The sequence below is a fragment of the Vollenhovia emeryi genome, unplaced genomic scaffold, assembly GCF_000949405.1.
Source record: "Vollenhovia emeryi isolate VEMERY1.0 unplaced genomic scaffold, V.emery_V1.0 DF939145.1, whole genome shotgun sequence".
Lineage (NCBI taxonomy): Eukaryota > Metazoa > Arthropoda > Insecta > Hymenoptera > Formicidae > Vollenhovia > Vollenhovia emeryi.
The window spans coordinates 3,504,764-3,519,826 of NW_011967221.1; the positions used below are offsets into that span (position 1 = coordinate 3,504,764).

Here is a 15,063-nt window from a genome sequence, read left to right on the forward strand (position 1 = left end):
AAGTGTTTACAATTCCAATTTTTTCCTTTATATTTCTATTCCATTTTTGTGTTTATAAATAAGTTTATCGTATTCGTTATAATTAAAATAAAATATCTGTGCCATATATGAAAAATATGATAATATTGCAAGTTTGCAAACGAATGTATTTCAAACAATTACTCGTGTGCTCTATTTTTTATTCTAAAAAAGATAGTATACATTTTCCATAATGTTTCGAATAATTGCAGCACTCGAAATGTTTCCATTACGTTAATTATGAAAAATTTTAGATTAAAATTGTAAAAAACCGCTATTTAAATAGATGTTATCAGAGCTGCGATTATACGTATGTTGATTTAGAAAAATTATATGTTTTATATTAAAATTTTTATGTACATTAGACCTTCGAGTCTTCATAGAATATAACAAATTTCAAAGATGTCTTTAACAATTCTTCGGGGTACCTTTTAAGAAAAAATTAAGCAATTTCCTGTGTACTGCGTACTGTGTACTATATACTATGTGATACATATGTATATATAGAGTAATTGTTTTGTTTAAAATCAACACACAGTACATAGGAAATTATGTTAACTGCTCTATTTTACAATTTTAATTTTAATTTTTCAAAATTGTAGTGACATTTTGAAGATCCATGTCATTTTAAGGGCAGTAAAATTGTAGCGATTAATAATTTCCATTACTATCGGGTTTTTTGTTAAATTGTAATAGATTGCACAAAAAAATAATGTTAATCTTTTTGAAAATGATACCTATATAAAAAAAGGTGTACATATATAACCAAACATGCTGCATAGTTTCGCGCGTCAAAGGTGAAAATCTATCGTCGCATTTGAATGACTAAGAAGCGATTTAAAATCATTAGCTTACTAACAGAAAGTCATTATTTTCTCTACACATGTAAATCCTGATTTCTATGTTAGCAGAAGCCGTCGGTAACGAATAAAGTTCTCTCTAGAATTACAATGAAGTGTAATTCCGTTTTCATTTGGCACAGTACAAAGTGCGAAGTATGGCGAGCCTCGCAATTTCTTCAGATTTCTTCACAGTAATTGCCGATACTGCAAACGGATCGATTATAAGCGCGAGAAGGTAAAGGAGAGGGGTCGCCCTTCAAGGACGCCCGATGAAGAGTTATCGTAAGAAAGAAAGCCTCACCCCAAAAGCAAACCACGGCGTTTTAGTTGAAAAGCGAGACAGGATCCAAGGTTGCCAATATGCATTTTCTAGGACAATCTAGAAAATCTACTATCGTACACGTGTGTGTACATTGTCAAAATACAAATACTATGACATCACTATCAGGGTAAGAGATACAATTATATGGATATTGATTACGCTATGTCGCATGCACAAGTGACTTATACATATGTATATACATATGATTATTATACGTACAGTATATACTATACAATATACATGTACGTATGTGCTGCTACATCATTTCATGCGTGATATTTTTATCTTCAATGTTTTAATTTGTATTCTCACAGTAGAATGAGAAAGAGAGAGAAAAGTACCATTGTACATAAAAAAAAGTATGTAAAAAGGGAGAACATTTCTAAGGAAGATATATTATTTCAGAATTAATTCATTGTGTATTTTGTCACAATAAAAGCAACAGTGAATTATTAATTCAACATTTAATCCTACATATAATTGACCAACATTTGTAAATTTTCTACAAATATGTATATATATATATATACTTAATATATATTCACTTCAATTTAGTGTTAGAATAAAAGTTTGTACAGCTACTAATGATAAGAAAAGAAGATTTCACATTACAACGAAACTGGATTCCCGAAAAATACTTTTCTTAAGAGAAAAAGTAAAGAAACAGAAGCACGGTATGTACTGAAAACTTCAGCTGTACTTCAGTTTTTAAAATATTAGAAAATTAAGCGTAGCACATTCCTTAAACAGAACTGATATAAAAGGACGACATGGATTATATTATTATACAACTTTTGTACATGCAAACTTACCTTTTTTATTTTTTTTAATTAAATATAAACATCGCCAAATGTCATGATTAATATTAATCATTTTTTTAAATTGATTAAATTAGATAACAAAAATTAGCAATAAAAGCAAAATTAGAGATAAATTTCAATTCAGTGTTTTGTTAAAAGATTGATTAAAATTATTAAATTTCAATGATTAAATGATTATTTATACAGTAAGGCACTATTCTTATAATTTATAGATATGGAAAGAAGATATATGGAAAAATTTTTTCGGTTCCGACCACCAGACTTATCGATTCGAGGAAAAAGCATCGGTAATAAAGACGACGGTGAGTTTTATTCCGGATGGAATAAAAATTCGAAAAATATAGCGACAGTGATGCATCGATCTGGTTACCAAATGTAATATTGCATTTATTGTTCTTCCATAGAATGACACCGAAAAAAGTTCATTTGTATTTGATAATATATATTTGAACGCGCAAAGATTGTATGACCAATATTATATTATGCCTATCTTGATTGTATTAAAAACATTTTTATATGAAAAGCATATTTTTGTATAAAAAAATTGAAATTACGCGATAAACTAAAGAAGAAGAAGAAGACAATATAACAAAAATAAAATTCTAATAATCTAGGAATAACATGAAAACATAAATGTTGCAGAGTGCATTTAATAACACTTTTTTATAAAGTTTGAAAGGAATTGTTTGAAATGCGTACATCTTACTTTTTCTCTCTAAATAAACTTGCAAAATGTATAACCGATTGTTTTCCTTACCTCGCCAGCTCACTTTGATCGGACATGTGATTGTCTGATTTTTAATGAGATACGCATTCAGTGACGTCAGGCTTGGGCTTTTTCGTAACGTACCCTCATCATTTTTCCACACATACGTAATCGCTGTCTGCTCATACGATACTGAAAAGTAAAAATGAGAATGTTATTAACTCAAGCCAACAATGCATGTTTGAGACAACATAATTATCCTTTTATATCATTCATATCCGAGAGCTATTTTAATTACTCACTGCTCTCGATTGCGAATGAACACAATGGGTCGTCAAAAGGGAAGATATTAAGTCTACCCTGGCAGGATAGGATAAGATGACGCCTAAAATGATAATAATTATTTACGAAAAGAGTTTCCAGCTGGAGAAAAGAAAATTATAGATGTATTTAACATTGATCTCAAGTTATTTATGAAAAAAAAGAACGTTTCTTAAAATTTTCGCAATGTTATTTATTAATTATATTAATTCTTTATTAATCACTTTGTAAAAACACATTATTGATCATCTTTTCAAACATTTCGTATTTTAAGAACGTTCAGCTTGCATATAAGAGGTCAAATTATATCGATGTTTTATGTACCGCATAAGATAGTTGACGGTGCCGTTGCGGTATATCCGCAGGGCGAAGTGAACAGGAATGAGGGGATCTTTGAAATCTCCATGCATTATGAAATACGTATCCGGCAACCAGATATTCTCGTAATGGTGAATCGCATTTAAAAACTCATATCTTGATCTGTTGCTATAACGCAATCGTGGATCGTACCACTGTTGCTGCAGTAAGAATTCCACCTCGTATTTCTGTGAAAGCAGAAAGATGATCGTAGCTCATATGATCTTGGCTGTGTTTTAACACACGATTGCATTTAAATATGTTGCACAAAGAAATTGTTTCACGTTTAAGAATCATCGCAATTGATTACTTTTCCTTCCTAATACATAAACAGATTTCCTTTGTAAATGCAAATACATTTTTATAAATGTAATTAAACTGACCGGAAATGTTGAATTCTGTATTTATAATTCTGGCTATTCTTTAATATCGTCTCTTTAATATTACAATTGTATCATTTTTTTCGATTAAACTAAGATAAAGGAAAGGTACAGTAATAATTGTATTACCAGACTGGACTCGTCAGGAGATGCTAAGCTTAGCAGCAATACGCTCACGTTTACGGTCAACGTTCCTGAAACAACAAATAAATATAATTTTACCTGCTACATTCTCGATTATCCGATCGATCACGTTGCAAAGTTGTTAACATCAATTTTTCTAAATATAAGAGGTATTTCTGTAAAGCTACGACAATAACAGATTTTTCAATGCCTTTAACAAATAAAAGAAAACACGATTGGACATTACGGCAAACATATAGCGATACTTTACAATTGACTCGTGCTATGAGGGCGAGGATTCTGTTTAGTAAATTATTTCTATCGGTTATATAAATATTGCTGCGCGTATTGAACAGACTTCGTATCTTTTTTTTTGTACACGGGAGAAGATCATTTAGAATAATTTATACTTCCCGACACACGTATATTAAACACTGTACCAAAGAGAATGCTAGTATTGCAAATCACAGATCGATCGGTGCACAATTTGTTTTATTGCATGGAAATCGTCCAGTGCGATTTCTATACAATTATAAGTATTTAAAGTGCAATCTTCTACAAATATATTAGATATCTCTATGTGCATGTATAATGTGTTTGTATTTATTATATAATCAACATAAGCTGATGCTGTTAAGGAATATGCTACAAGCTTTTTTCTAGCCATGCTGTGCACATGCTGCTATTTACTTGGAAAGAAGCTTGAGGTCGTGATTAGGACTTGGATTGGCTTACGAACTTTATCCTAAAATATATTATTATTGTCGTACGTATCTTTCTCTCTCTCTCTCTTTCTCTCTCTCTTTCTCTCTCTCTCTCCCTCTTTTTCTCTCTCACTTGGTCTGTTTCAGAATATATTTTGCCGAATATATTTCAAATGCATTTACTCAAAACCTCGCAACGAGTGCTCTAAATTGCGCAATATGTATTGCAAAAAAATGAACAATACCATCTAATCATTAGTCATTGCCATCGCCTATGAAAACAAATTGCGAACATTATGTTGCTAATTATATCTTGCTAGGAAACGTGTATATGTAATCTATTACTACCAGAAATGTATCATAAAACTCACATAACATTTACTTTGGTTCTACGTTATTACATGACAAATAATGTAACACTATACAAACATGTTCCATTCCTCGATGGTAGAAAACCAATGTATTTTAGGTAAGAGAAACGGGGTCATTCTACTATAAAATAGCGTACTCTGTTTGAAGACTATAGATTTGTCTTCAGACATATTTGTCCCTGGATACAACATCCACATAAATGTCTCAATCTATCAAGAAGGACTATAGAGTCCCAACCAGCGATCCGACTGTCATCACGTGTAAACACAATTAAGACAGATATGTTTGCTGATAAGAAAGTAGAGAGAATGGGAGTTGCACCCCGGATATAGAGTGTGATCTTACCAAAAATTGTTCTGATGGACTCATTTTATAGAATTGAAATACTGTCTTTTGTAAACGGAAAACCAATCATATAGTTTTCAAATTTATAAATGCATTTCTATATATATACGTATATTAAAGAGGTACTTTTGAAAGTTTTACAGTCTTTCTTCCTTTCTTTCATAATCTCATAATAAAGTTTATTATACGCGATATGTTTATATCAATTATAATACGCGTAATGAATTAAAAGAAATATCGACATGCACGTTAGAGCGATTCATAAACACGCCGGTGTCAATTCTTCACAAGAATGTATCATATATAGTGAGATGAATGTTAATAAGTCGTTAATATCAAACACGAAAGTCAAATCACCTTGATTGTAAATCCGACCATTGGCAATCAATTAATTTTATCTCACGCTGTAATTTAATTTAATTTATGGCATTTGTGACTGATGGAAACAGATGGCATGTTGTATCGCGATAATATTTATCACCGGATCCGACTTCTTGGCAGTCCTGATTAATAAATGCGTTTGCCTCGTGACTAAATAAAATCGGATCCGTTAATGAAAACTACGAGAGTTTTTCCGCAAAGAATTAATTTGGGGTTCAATATACGTTAATAAATATCCAACGCGAATATCCGAGAAGCTCAGTCGGGCATTATCGGAAAAATTCTATCGTATATGGAAGCGAAGGGAAATTAATCCGAGCATATCCAATTGATTTTCCCGTAAGAAAAGGTGTGCGAAATCGTGAACAGTTCAGAGAGCACTGTGATTAATAAAAATTGATAAATCGGAATAGAATTGGGATTGTCTAATGAATAAAAAACGATTTGATGATTGTGCAGGTGAGGGAAAGTCCGCTGCCACAACTAAACATACACATCACAAGTCACAGTCCCACAAATACGAGCTCTTAGTACCAACGACGATTGCATCTCTCTTTTCCTTAATGTCGAACGTTGTACAATTAAACATCAAGTCCGTTCATTCACATCATCATTCCTTGATTGTTCAACAGTATATTACCATCAATGCTTTGTTTAATTCTCATTGTGCATATATGTATAAATATACATATACGTGTATGAAATTATTAAAGTGCTAAAATTGTGTGTAGTAAAAGTCGACGATTTAATGGATCGTCGATGCAGTTAATGCATTTGGCAGTAATTAGACATTAATACTTCGACATTAACACATTCTTATACAACTTCCTGTTCTATTATATATAGTAAAAGCTATTTTAATAAAAATCAATTGCATTAAAATAACTTCTACTATCCATAACGATGGCGTTTTTCATAATATGGATAATATAAATATTGTTAGATATTCTAAAATTAAACCACCTAACAAGGAAACGTGTTACCCTTCGGTTTCACTGAATTTTTAGCACATAGAGTATCGAAAAAAGATGGATGTTTCGCTGCTCTTAAGACACTTAACAGTTTAGGAGACAAGATTTAAACAATAAAATTGGTCGGAATACATGTTGAAAACTCTTGATCGTAGATTTTAATCCCGGCGAGTAACGCATTTTCTCACGTTTTCTTTTGCATAACATTTTTATTTCGCGTAGAAATTTCTTTAAAATTAAGTTTTGGTTTTTCTGATTGAAGATGACACGTAACATATTTTTTGTGTAAGCGAAATAAAAATCAAATGCAAAAAAGGCGAAAAAAAGTTTATCATTATTGGGATTTAAGTTTGCAATCTAGAATTTTAAGTGTATATTTAAACCCGTTTATCTCTTAGGTTATTAAGTGTCTAAGTAAAAGGCAAAGTACGTGTCAATTTTTTTCCGATCTCTACCTATTTACAAAAATTCAATGAAATTAAGGGATAATACATCATGTGGTACTTTTGCAAGCGTAATTTAACAAAACAGCAAAAATATATAGATATTATATATCATATCTCTCTTAAAGAATAAAATATAGTGATATATGTAAATTATTAAGTGTATAATTTATAGTATCTCTTTTAAAGAATAGAATATAGTGATGTGTGTGTGTGGAATTCGTTAATGTAATTATATAAACTTTTATGTATGTACAGTCGAATCTCCATATTTTTAATATTCATATTTGTAATTATTTCTATAATCTGTTCTATTTATCGCACCCTTAACCTTCGCATCCTTAGCATCTTCTCTTGCTTTGCTCATGGATTAGTTTACATTTGCCATACGACTTGTAAAAGTAGGATAAACATTAAGTCTATTTTTTTGTAGTTACATTATGGATATACTTTCAGCACTTGAAAGGAAATGTGTATATAATTTGACATTAAAAAGAAAAAGAAGAAAGGTGAAAAATATAAAGAAGTCCAACTACAAAAGACAAATTAAATACATGTATATCTGTTACACCTGCAATAATGTTTTTTTTTTATTGAACTTAGGATTGAAATTGGAAATTCAGCAAAAGTGTTAAAACTAGGTTGTTTGCTCCTCGTATATAAAAAAAAGAGTACGGAAATTCGACTATTATATTATAACAAGACACGTGTGTGTATTGCTTGACCGACTTGTAAACCTTCGCATAGAAGATCGATACACGCCCTATTCAGTATTCAACTCGATCAATTGTATTAATTATTAATCAATAGTTTATCGACAAAATCGTAACAGTGTTAGTGATTATTTTAATGTTTAAATTATTTTTAATTGGCGGACAACTTTTTTGATTATATCTTCTCGGAATAAATTAAATAATTCCTATCAAATCAAAAGGTTTAATTAATAATAAAAATTTAATAATTGAAAAGTAGTTTTAAAAAATGTTATTATTTTAGAAATATCATTCTCTCCTAAAGTTTAGATCCCTAAATTATCTAATTTGCGAATTGTTAACAAAATTTAATTGCGCGCAATTATTAGCAAATTCAGCTTGTACGAATTGCAATTATCGCGAATGTATCAACGTTATTTTATTTGTTTAATTACGTATAACTTGTATAAACACGTGATAGAGAAATATATAGTAACGCGATATACTTCTGTCGCAATAAAAATTAATTTCTTACAGTCTCTTCCAAATAAATTATATAAATTTGTGTATTCATTTAACAATAGAGTATAAACTTCTGTTAAGACAAGTAGTTAAATCGGATACATCGAGCCAATACTGAATAAGTCGCGCAGAATGATTTAAGTGGATTAAGATATCACGATAATATTGGACAATCTTCTCTACAGATGATATTGTGTAGTAACAAGAAATAAATGTTAAAGGACGGACCGCGAAGGTGAGTGCGGTATTGGTGCGACGTGTAGTGGTTATTGTTCTGGTTCTTGTTCTGGTTCTTGGCGTCGTTAGAAGAGATCGACGACTGGTTTGTCAAGCCGGTAGTGTCACCAGGCCATCTCATTCCGCAGCAGAAATCAGCATCTGTAACACCCAATAGCCCTTGCGCACGTCGTCTTATCCTCACTTTGTGCATTCTTCGTCTATTCCATTTCAATATACGGCTTCAAAAAAACTGCTTAAGCATATCCAAGATATGTGTCCTCTGTGTTTTATTGTTTTTCGTTTATGACTAGATTCTTGATCTGTACGGCTTATATTTCAAATAATTATTCAACGAAGAAGTGAGTTGTAACTCATTAATTTGAAAGTTATGTATATTTTTAGTCCATTTCTCCTGTTTTATTATTAATTAACATATCGTGATACATTTAACGGATATGCCGATATAATCGTGTGATATTGTTTATGGGAAAACAGTGTTCTTAGAAGAATGATAAGAAGTTGTGTAGGTTTTCCAGTGTATGTTTCTATGACACCAAACAACCCTTGCCCACATCCCATCTTTTCTTAAAAAAAACCCCCGATTTTCTATAATCATAAAACTATTTAATGTAGTGCAATTTTCCTTAATTCAATTTTTGTGCGTATCAATTGAGGTATTTATTATTATTAGTAAAAAAATAGAGTGTTTATTATGTCAGCTGCGATTTTAGAAACTTTTGTAACAATTTCAGAAAAGAGAGATAAGACTTTATTTGTCTCGTGCAAGCTGTAATTTACGATAAAAAAAATTTTCTTCTCCGTAAAAATGTTCAAAACTATCTCGAGTACTTTAGATAAAACGGTATGACTTTTTTTCTTTACATCGTAGCAAATCAAGAGGTAAATTTCGATATTGTAGAATATCAAGAGACAAATTCAACAGCTGCAGGAATTTTTATGAAAGAAAAATTGTTTGTTTCTTTTGTTGTAAGTTATACAAGGGTAAAGTCAATAAGTTCTCTTTTAATTCTATTTACTCAATTACACATATATCTTAAATATTGTATATAAAGTATACGCTTTACACGCTATTTTTCAACATCCAAGTCGCCTTCTCTGTTGAGACTTGTCTAGACGGAAGATCCATGCATCAAAAAGCTGTCGGTAAAAGTTGGGATTCTGTTGAAGAATTTCCTAGTTCCAACTTTCCAAGAGATTCACCGCGTCACGAGCTATGTCATGAAATTTTCACCTGTTTCCGCAGTTGAAAAGGCACCTTCGTGGCGAGCAATTCTAATCGGATGATGTTGTCAAGTCTCAGGTGAAAAAGTGGCTACGCCAGCAGGATTCCAATTTTTACCGACAGACTTTTGATGCATCGATCTGCCGGCTGAACAAGTGTCTTAACGAAGAAGGCGATTATGATGAAAAATAGTGTAAAGATATATACATTTATATGTATATACTTGAGGTATATACTTATTTATTGACTTCCTCTCGTAGATATAAGATGAAATTGATATAATTTTGTCTATAATCTGTTTTGTTATCGCAAGCGCCTCTAAAAATGTTCGCATCATTACAAATTACTCTATCAGTATCATACATACAGAATTCAGCGGATTGAGGACATCCCGCACAAGAATCGGTAATGTTATCAGTCTATGTTATCGCATGACATGTATGAAGCCGTTTCATGATGAAGTCTGAATAATGCAATCTTTGTATAGCTGGAGCTTCTTGCTTCTTGGATATATTCAGTATTCTTCCAACCGACGATATAGTTCACGTACTTGTATCGTGATTTTTTGTGACATTTCAATTTTATTGTCTATAAATTATCAAATACGCAATTTCTTTTTAAAGCAACTGTGTAGGTTTTGTTACGTCAATTTGTTCCATCCTATTATTCTGGGCATAAAAGTGTTAAGGTACGATCAAAAAAATTAATAGTTTAGCAGATTTATCGATATATTTACCCCACATGTATGCAAAATTCAATTTAAATTAGAATTAGCGAAGTTTGTTTGTTAGTTAATTTAATATTATTATGAATTCGGAATTGCATGATTAATATGTTTCATGATTAAATATGTTTCACATAATTAACAAAAATTAAATTAAATTGTGTTAGGTAAGATTAAGTTATATATTAAAATTTAAATTTTTAATTTATAGCATAATTTTAATAACAGTCACATTTCTATGCAAAACTTCATATTCCTGTCACAGGTCCGAATGCTTATAATTCATAAATTAAATAAATATTTTGGAACTAAGTATTCTGGAATTATTTTCTGTTTCAAGAAATGCAATTAAAGATTAAGTTGTCAAATTTCGCCAAAATCATCGGAATCGAATCGAAAAAGCATTTTTGTCATATCAATGCATTTAAATAGAATACATAGTTCTATACGTGAGTACCTAAAATTATTTTGTTCCTGACAGTAAATAGTCTACTATATTAATTCGCTTAATTATCGAAATTAGTGTCTGATTAATAGACTATACAGAGATATATTATGATGGACAGATTATTAGACTCTTGCTTCATATACTATAATGGCACTAAATGCACATGCCACTTCTGATGTTAATAACTAGGTGCCAGCACCATTTCCATATATGTAAATGCAGTTGTTACTATCAGCCACGTCTATGATATGTCCATGTGGAATCGTTAATAACATTCCGACCCTATAGAGCATTAGAAATACTGTTTGACGTACCTTCAGTCTTACTCGATCATATTCCAATCTTATAGGCTTGCTATAGATTAAGATGCATTTTGAGCTCAATTTTCGTTAAGTTTGAATCAATTTAATACCGACGTGAAACTCGTTTTGCGAGATTAGCATATCTAAATATCGAAAAGTACCTTTTCCTCCACGAACGCGGAATTCGAATGGGAGAAGGGAGGTGTTGAATTATACGCTCGGGTCGCGCCTCGCTCTCGTAAAATTTTTATCACGCGCCCTATCGTCCCTCTTTTATCTCCGTTCTTTTTTCCTGCGCATTTTCCTCGCGTCATATTTTTCAGAATACGTCGATTTACAAGATGTACTCTTACGACGAGGGGTGAGCAGTGAGCTGTGGTTGTGTGGTGCTGTGTGGTGGTAGCGGTGCCGGTGATGTTCGAGGTGCTCTGGATGGTCGAGGGTCATTTGGATACAGAGGTGAGGGGTGTAGTTGCCTTGATTTTGGCAGTGGGATGGGAGCCTCAGTGTACCTTGGACCGGCGGCAGAAGCCGCTTGTCGTAACGGGTCGCTAGCAGCAGGTTGTCCAGAATCTCCTTGTCCGATTTTCCCTCCTCGAAGCTGCAACACAATGTATTGTAGGTATATCCGGTGGGCGAGTTTGCGGTGCATAGTTTTTCTGCAAACTTCCAGCAAATAATCTTCTTTGTCTCGATACCACGAAACTCATTGCGCGGCGCACTCGATCACGGCGAAACAGAAAGAACATATTGCAATATAATATCTTGCGAGATTTACTCGTGTTAAAAATCACTAAAGAAGTTGAGAAACAACCTCTCGGGATTGACAGCATCGTTCATCTTGGAGTGACCGATGCCAACTTTGTTCAAAGTTGCGTTTTAGTCTTCTAGATACAACGTACGTTGTACTTGAAACATATATACATAGAAATCTACCAGTTCAATAGAAACGATGCAGCTCTCTAAAGCACTATACAAAACTGCATCTAATTTCACCCACATTACGATATAAGATGCTATCAAAGAAACTCCACCATTGGTCTACTTGTGCTAATACATTCAATGCAATAGTACAGTCGAAACATTCGGGATATTGATATACACGATACCCTTTCTATCACCGGCGTTAATAACGTCGGTAAAACATACTGATCATTCTATTCTCGATCCATAAGATCCTAGATTACATGTTTCTACATGCAGAAAAGTCCTATCAAAATTGTAATTTCCATCTCGCTCTCTTGGACTAAAATGCGTAATAAAGTAACAGATGATCTTGTCAAGTGATCGGTTAGAGATGTTTATAAAAGCGCTTTAGACGAAGAAAGGAAGAAGTATACTTGAGCCGACCATGTTAACACAATATTACGTTAGATATCGATCGCATATCGTAATTGAAGGGTTCAAATTAATATTACACTTAATAAAGCGACGCGATTTTTATGATGAAAGAACTGTAAGAGGTGAAAAGAGTTCTATTTCCTTCATTCCACTGTATATAAAGGAATAAGATTATGTTCACAGGAATCTATTGTCCGCAATTTCGGACAACTTTTGATAACATTTATTTGAATGCGCATCAGTTGTTGTCAACAATACCGTCTTCCTTCCTTTCTGATGAGCGGAACATGGATGTTCTACGACAATACAATCGCATTTAGCTTCTCGACTCATCACCGTCCATAATTAACACGTACTTCTTTTCTCTCCCACACTTCTTCGAATGATAAAATAACGTATCGCGATAGTAGGATGATCGAGAAGCTAAGAGACAGTTGATATATGGCAATTATTTTCTGTGCTATACGTACATGTCTTCGGCACGAGCGAGGGTGACGAGAGTAAAGGCAAGTGTAAGGATACAAAGGGAGGTGAAGATGAGGGAACTCGCGAAGGAGGTGAGAGACAGCGAGAGGATGGACGAGAGGCGGCCGCCACCACCCGCACACCGCCCTAGCGCCACCCAACCCATTCTATGTCATCTGAAACAGAAGAAAATAGTATCTTAATGTTAAAATGTGCCTCAATTGCCAGCCACTTTTTTCGAATTTGTGTTTCCTCTCTTCCTTCTTTTACAAAAGTAACATTTTGGAAAAAGCTCATTGGCCAAAACTGAAATGGGCCGTCTTTATTTTTGACCGTATAATATCGCCATTTCGCAATGTCTGTTTGAAAGAAATTGTTTAGAATACGTCAGCCTCTTAGGCTTCTCATGTCTCACTAAAACCTTGTATCTTTAACCAGTTTGTAATACCATTAATTGCGATACAATAGCAATGTCCCCTGTACTTTTTAGTACTAGTAATTCAAACAGAGATTCATTGACGAAATGCATTTTTTATGTTCAATCAATCTTGAAATGACGACAGTCACTTTGCTGCCGATAAGCATTGCTCTTAACAAGAACCAATATTAAATATCTTCTGATCTCATAATCCGTAGAAAAATTTTTCTACCCTTTCCGCTTAATTATGACTCTCTTTCTAAACGATAATTAACGGGACTTGCGTTTAACCAGCAGAGAACAACAGTTTAATTGCGTACTCTCATACATGCTGTAATGTTTGCGCGCGATTGCCTCACGTTTCACTTTGGAATGGAATGGTTTGCTCATTTGCGTAAATTGACGTAAAATGTGCCTTCGTATAATTCAATGCCGTGCTGAGAATGCACTTTCCATGTATTTCTTTCAACATTGGTTTAGGATATTTTTTGTACGCAGTTTAAAACGCAGTATTAATGGATATAGTTAAACATATTTGAAACGTGTAATAAATTGTTAATGTATTATATTGAATAATGTATATATTATGCTATATAAAGTTATAGGTTTAAATGTATCAATTAAATTTGTTCATTTATTATTCAACAGACTAGGTTAGATTTTAGAGGACGTTTTCTATTAGAAAGACCTTAGCCTAAACAGATCGCTGTACCAACGTATTTAGGAACGAAATTCATGATTCAATATTGATTATGCTGTTTGAATTGCGCGATGTAGTTATGCACAACTATCACGTTCCCAAATCGGTAAATTTGATTTGAGCAACTCTGTGTCCGGAAATTGTTTACACGGAATAATGCGTGTACATGATTTATATATTTTATCTTTTGTCGAATAAAAATCATGTAAAAATCTTGTTGCATTAATTTTTCTCTGTGACAAGACTCCAATTTTTGACATTTCTTCGTTACATATAAATAAATTTTACTAATTTATATTATGCATAATAAATACATAAAAATAATAATATATTGCAATAATAATATATAAATTTATATTGCAATAATATATATAAATGATACAGGAAGCGATTATTGAAATGAGGATCAGTCATGAAGATCAATTTATACTTCAATTATATATCGAAGCGAATTCCGGCACATAAAAATCTACTTATATATTTTTTATTATAAATAGGATTGTAATGCGGGAAAGGAAAGAGAGCCGCCAATTCCGTATCACTTACAATTAGCTATAGATGTTGACATAGCGAAAAAAAACGCGTTCTAGCGTGAAGCTATAAGAAAATTATACCAACGGCCGATTGCGCGAGTGGTGTATAATAGCCGTACTTGTATACATCCCGAAACTCAAGTGACATACTTAGGGGTACGTGCGAAATTGTTAAATATTAAAGCGACCGATGAGCAGGCATTATTCGTAGAGTCAAGTGTGTAGTCAAGTGTGCAATTATGGTATCATCTATTCGGGTCTACTGTACCTTACAACGCGTTATAATTTATACCAACTTTCGTACGTCGATAATGCGTAATATTACAGCCAGATTTGAAAGGACAGTCATA

At 32.6% G+C, this 15,063-nt stretch overlaps 1 protein-coding gene across 17 annotated transcripts in view; it reads right to left on the reverse strand.

Annotated features, from left to right (window-relative positions):
• LOC105566404 (glutamate-gated chloride channel) overlaps positions 1–15,063 on the reverse strand; it is a 56,426-nt gene that overhangs the window by 17,673 nt on the left and 23,690 nt on the right. For 10 of the 17 annotated variants that reach the window (XR_001009280.1, XR_001009287.1, XR_001009286.1 and 7 more), the window contains exons 3-9: positions 13,068–13,238; positions 11,769–11,857; positions 8,549–8,698; positions 3,897–3,961; positions 3,355–3,575; positions 3,012–3,094; positions 2,761–2,901 (exon numbers count right to left, since the gene is read on the reverse strand). Coding sequence is in view for 1 of the 17 variants with exons in the window: in XM_012020366.1 (XP_011875756.1) it covers positions 2,761–2,901; positions 3,012–3,094; positions 3,355–3,575; positions 3,897–3,961; positions 8,549–8,698; positions 11,769–11,857; positions 13,068–13,228 (910 nt within the window). In the remaining 16 variants the exon portion in view is untranslated. The other 7 variants (XR_001009294.1, XR_001009293.1, XR_001009291.1 and 4 more) reach the window with 3 other exon arrangements.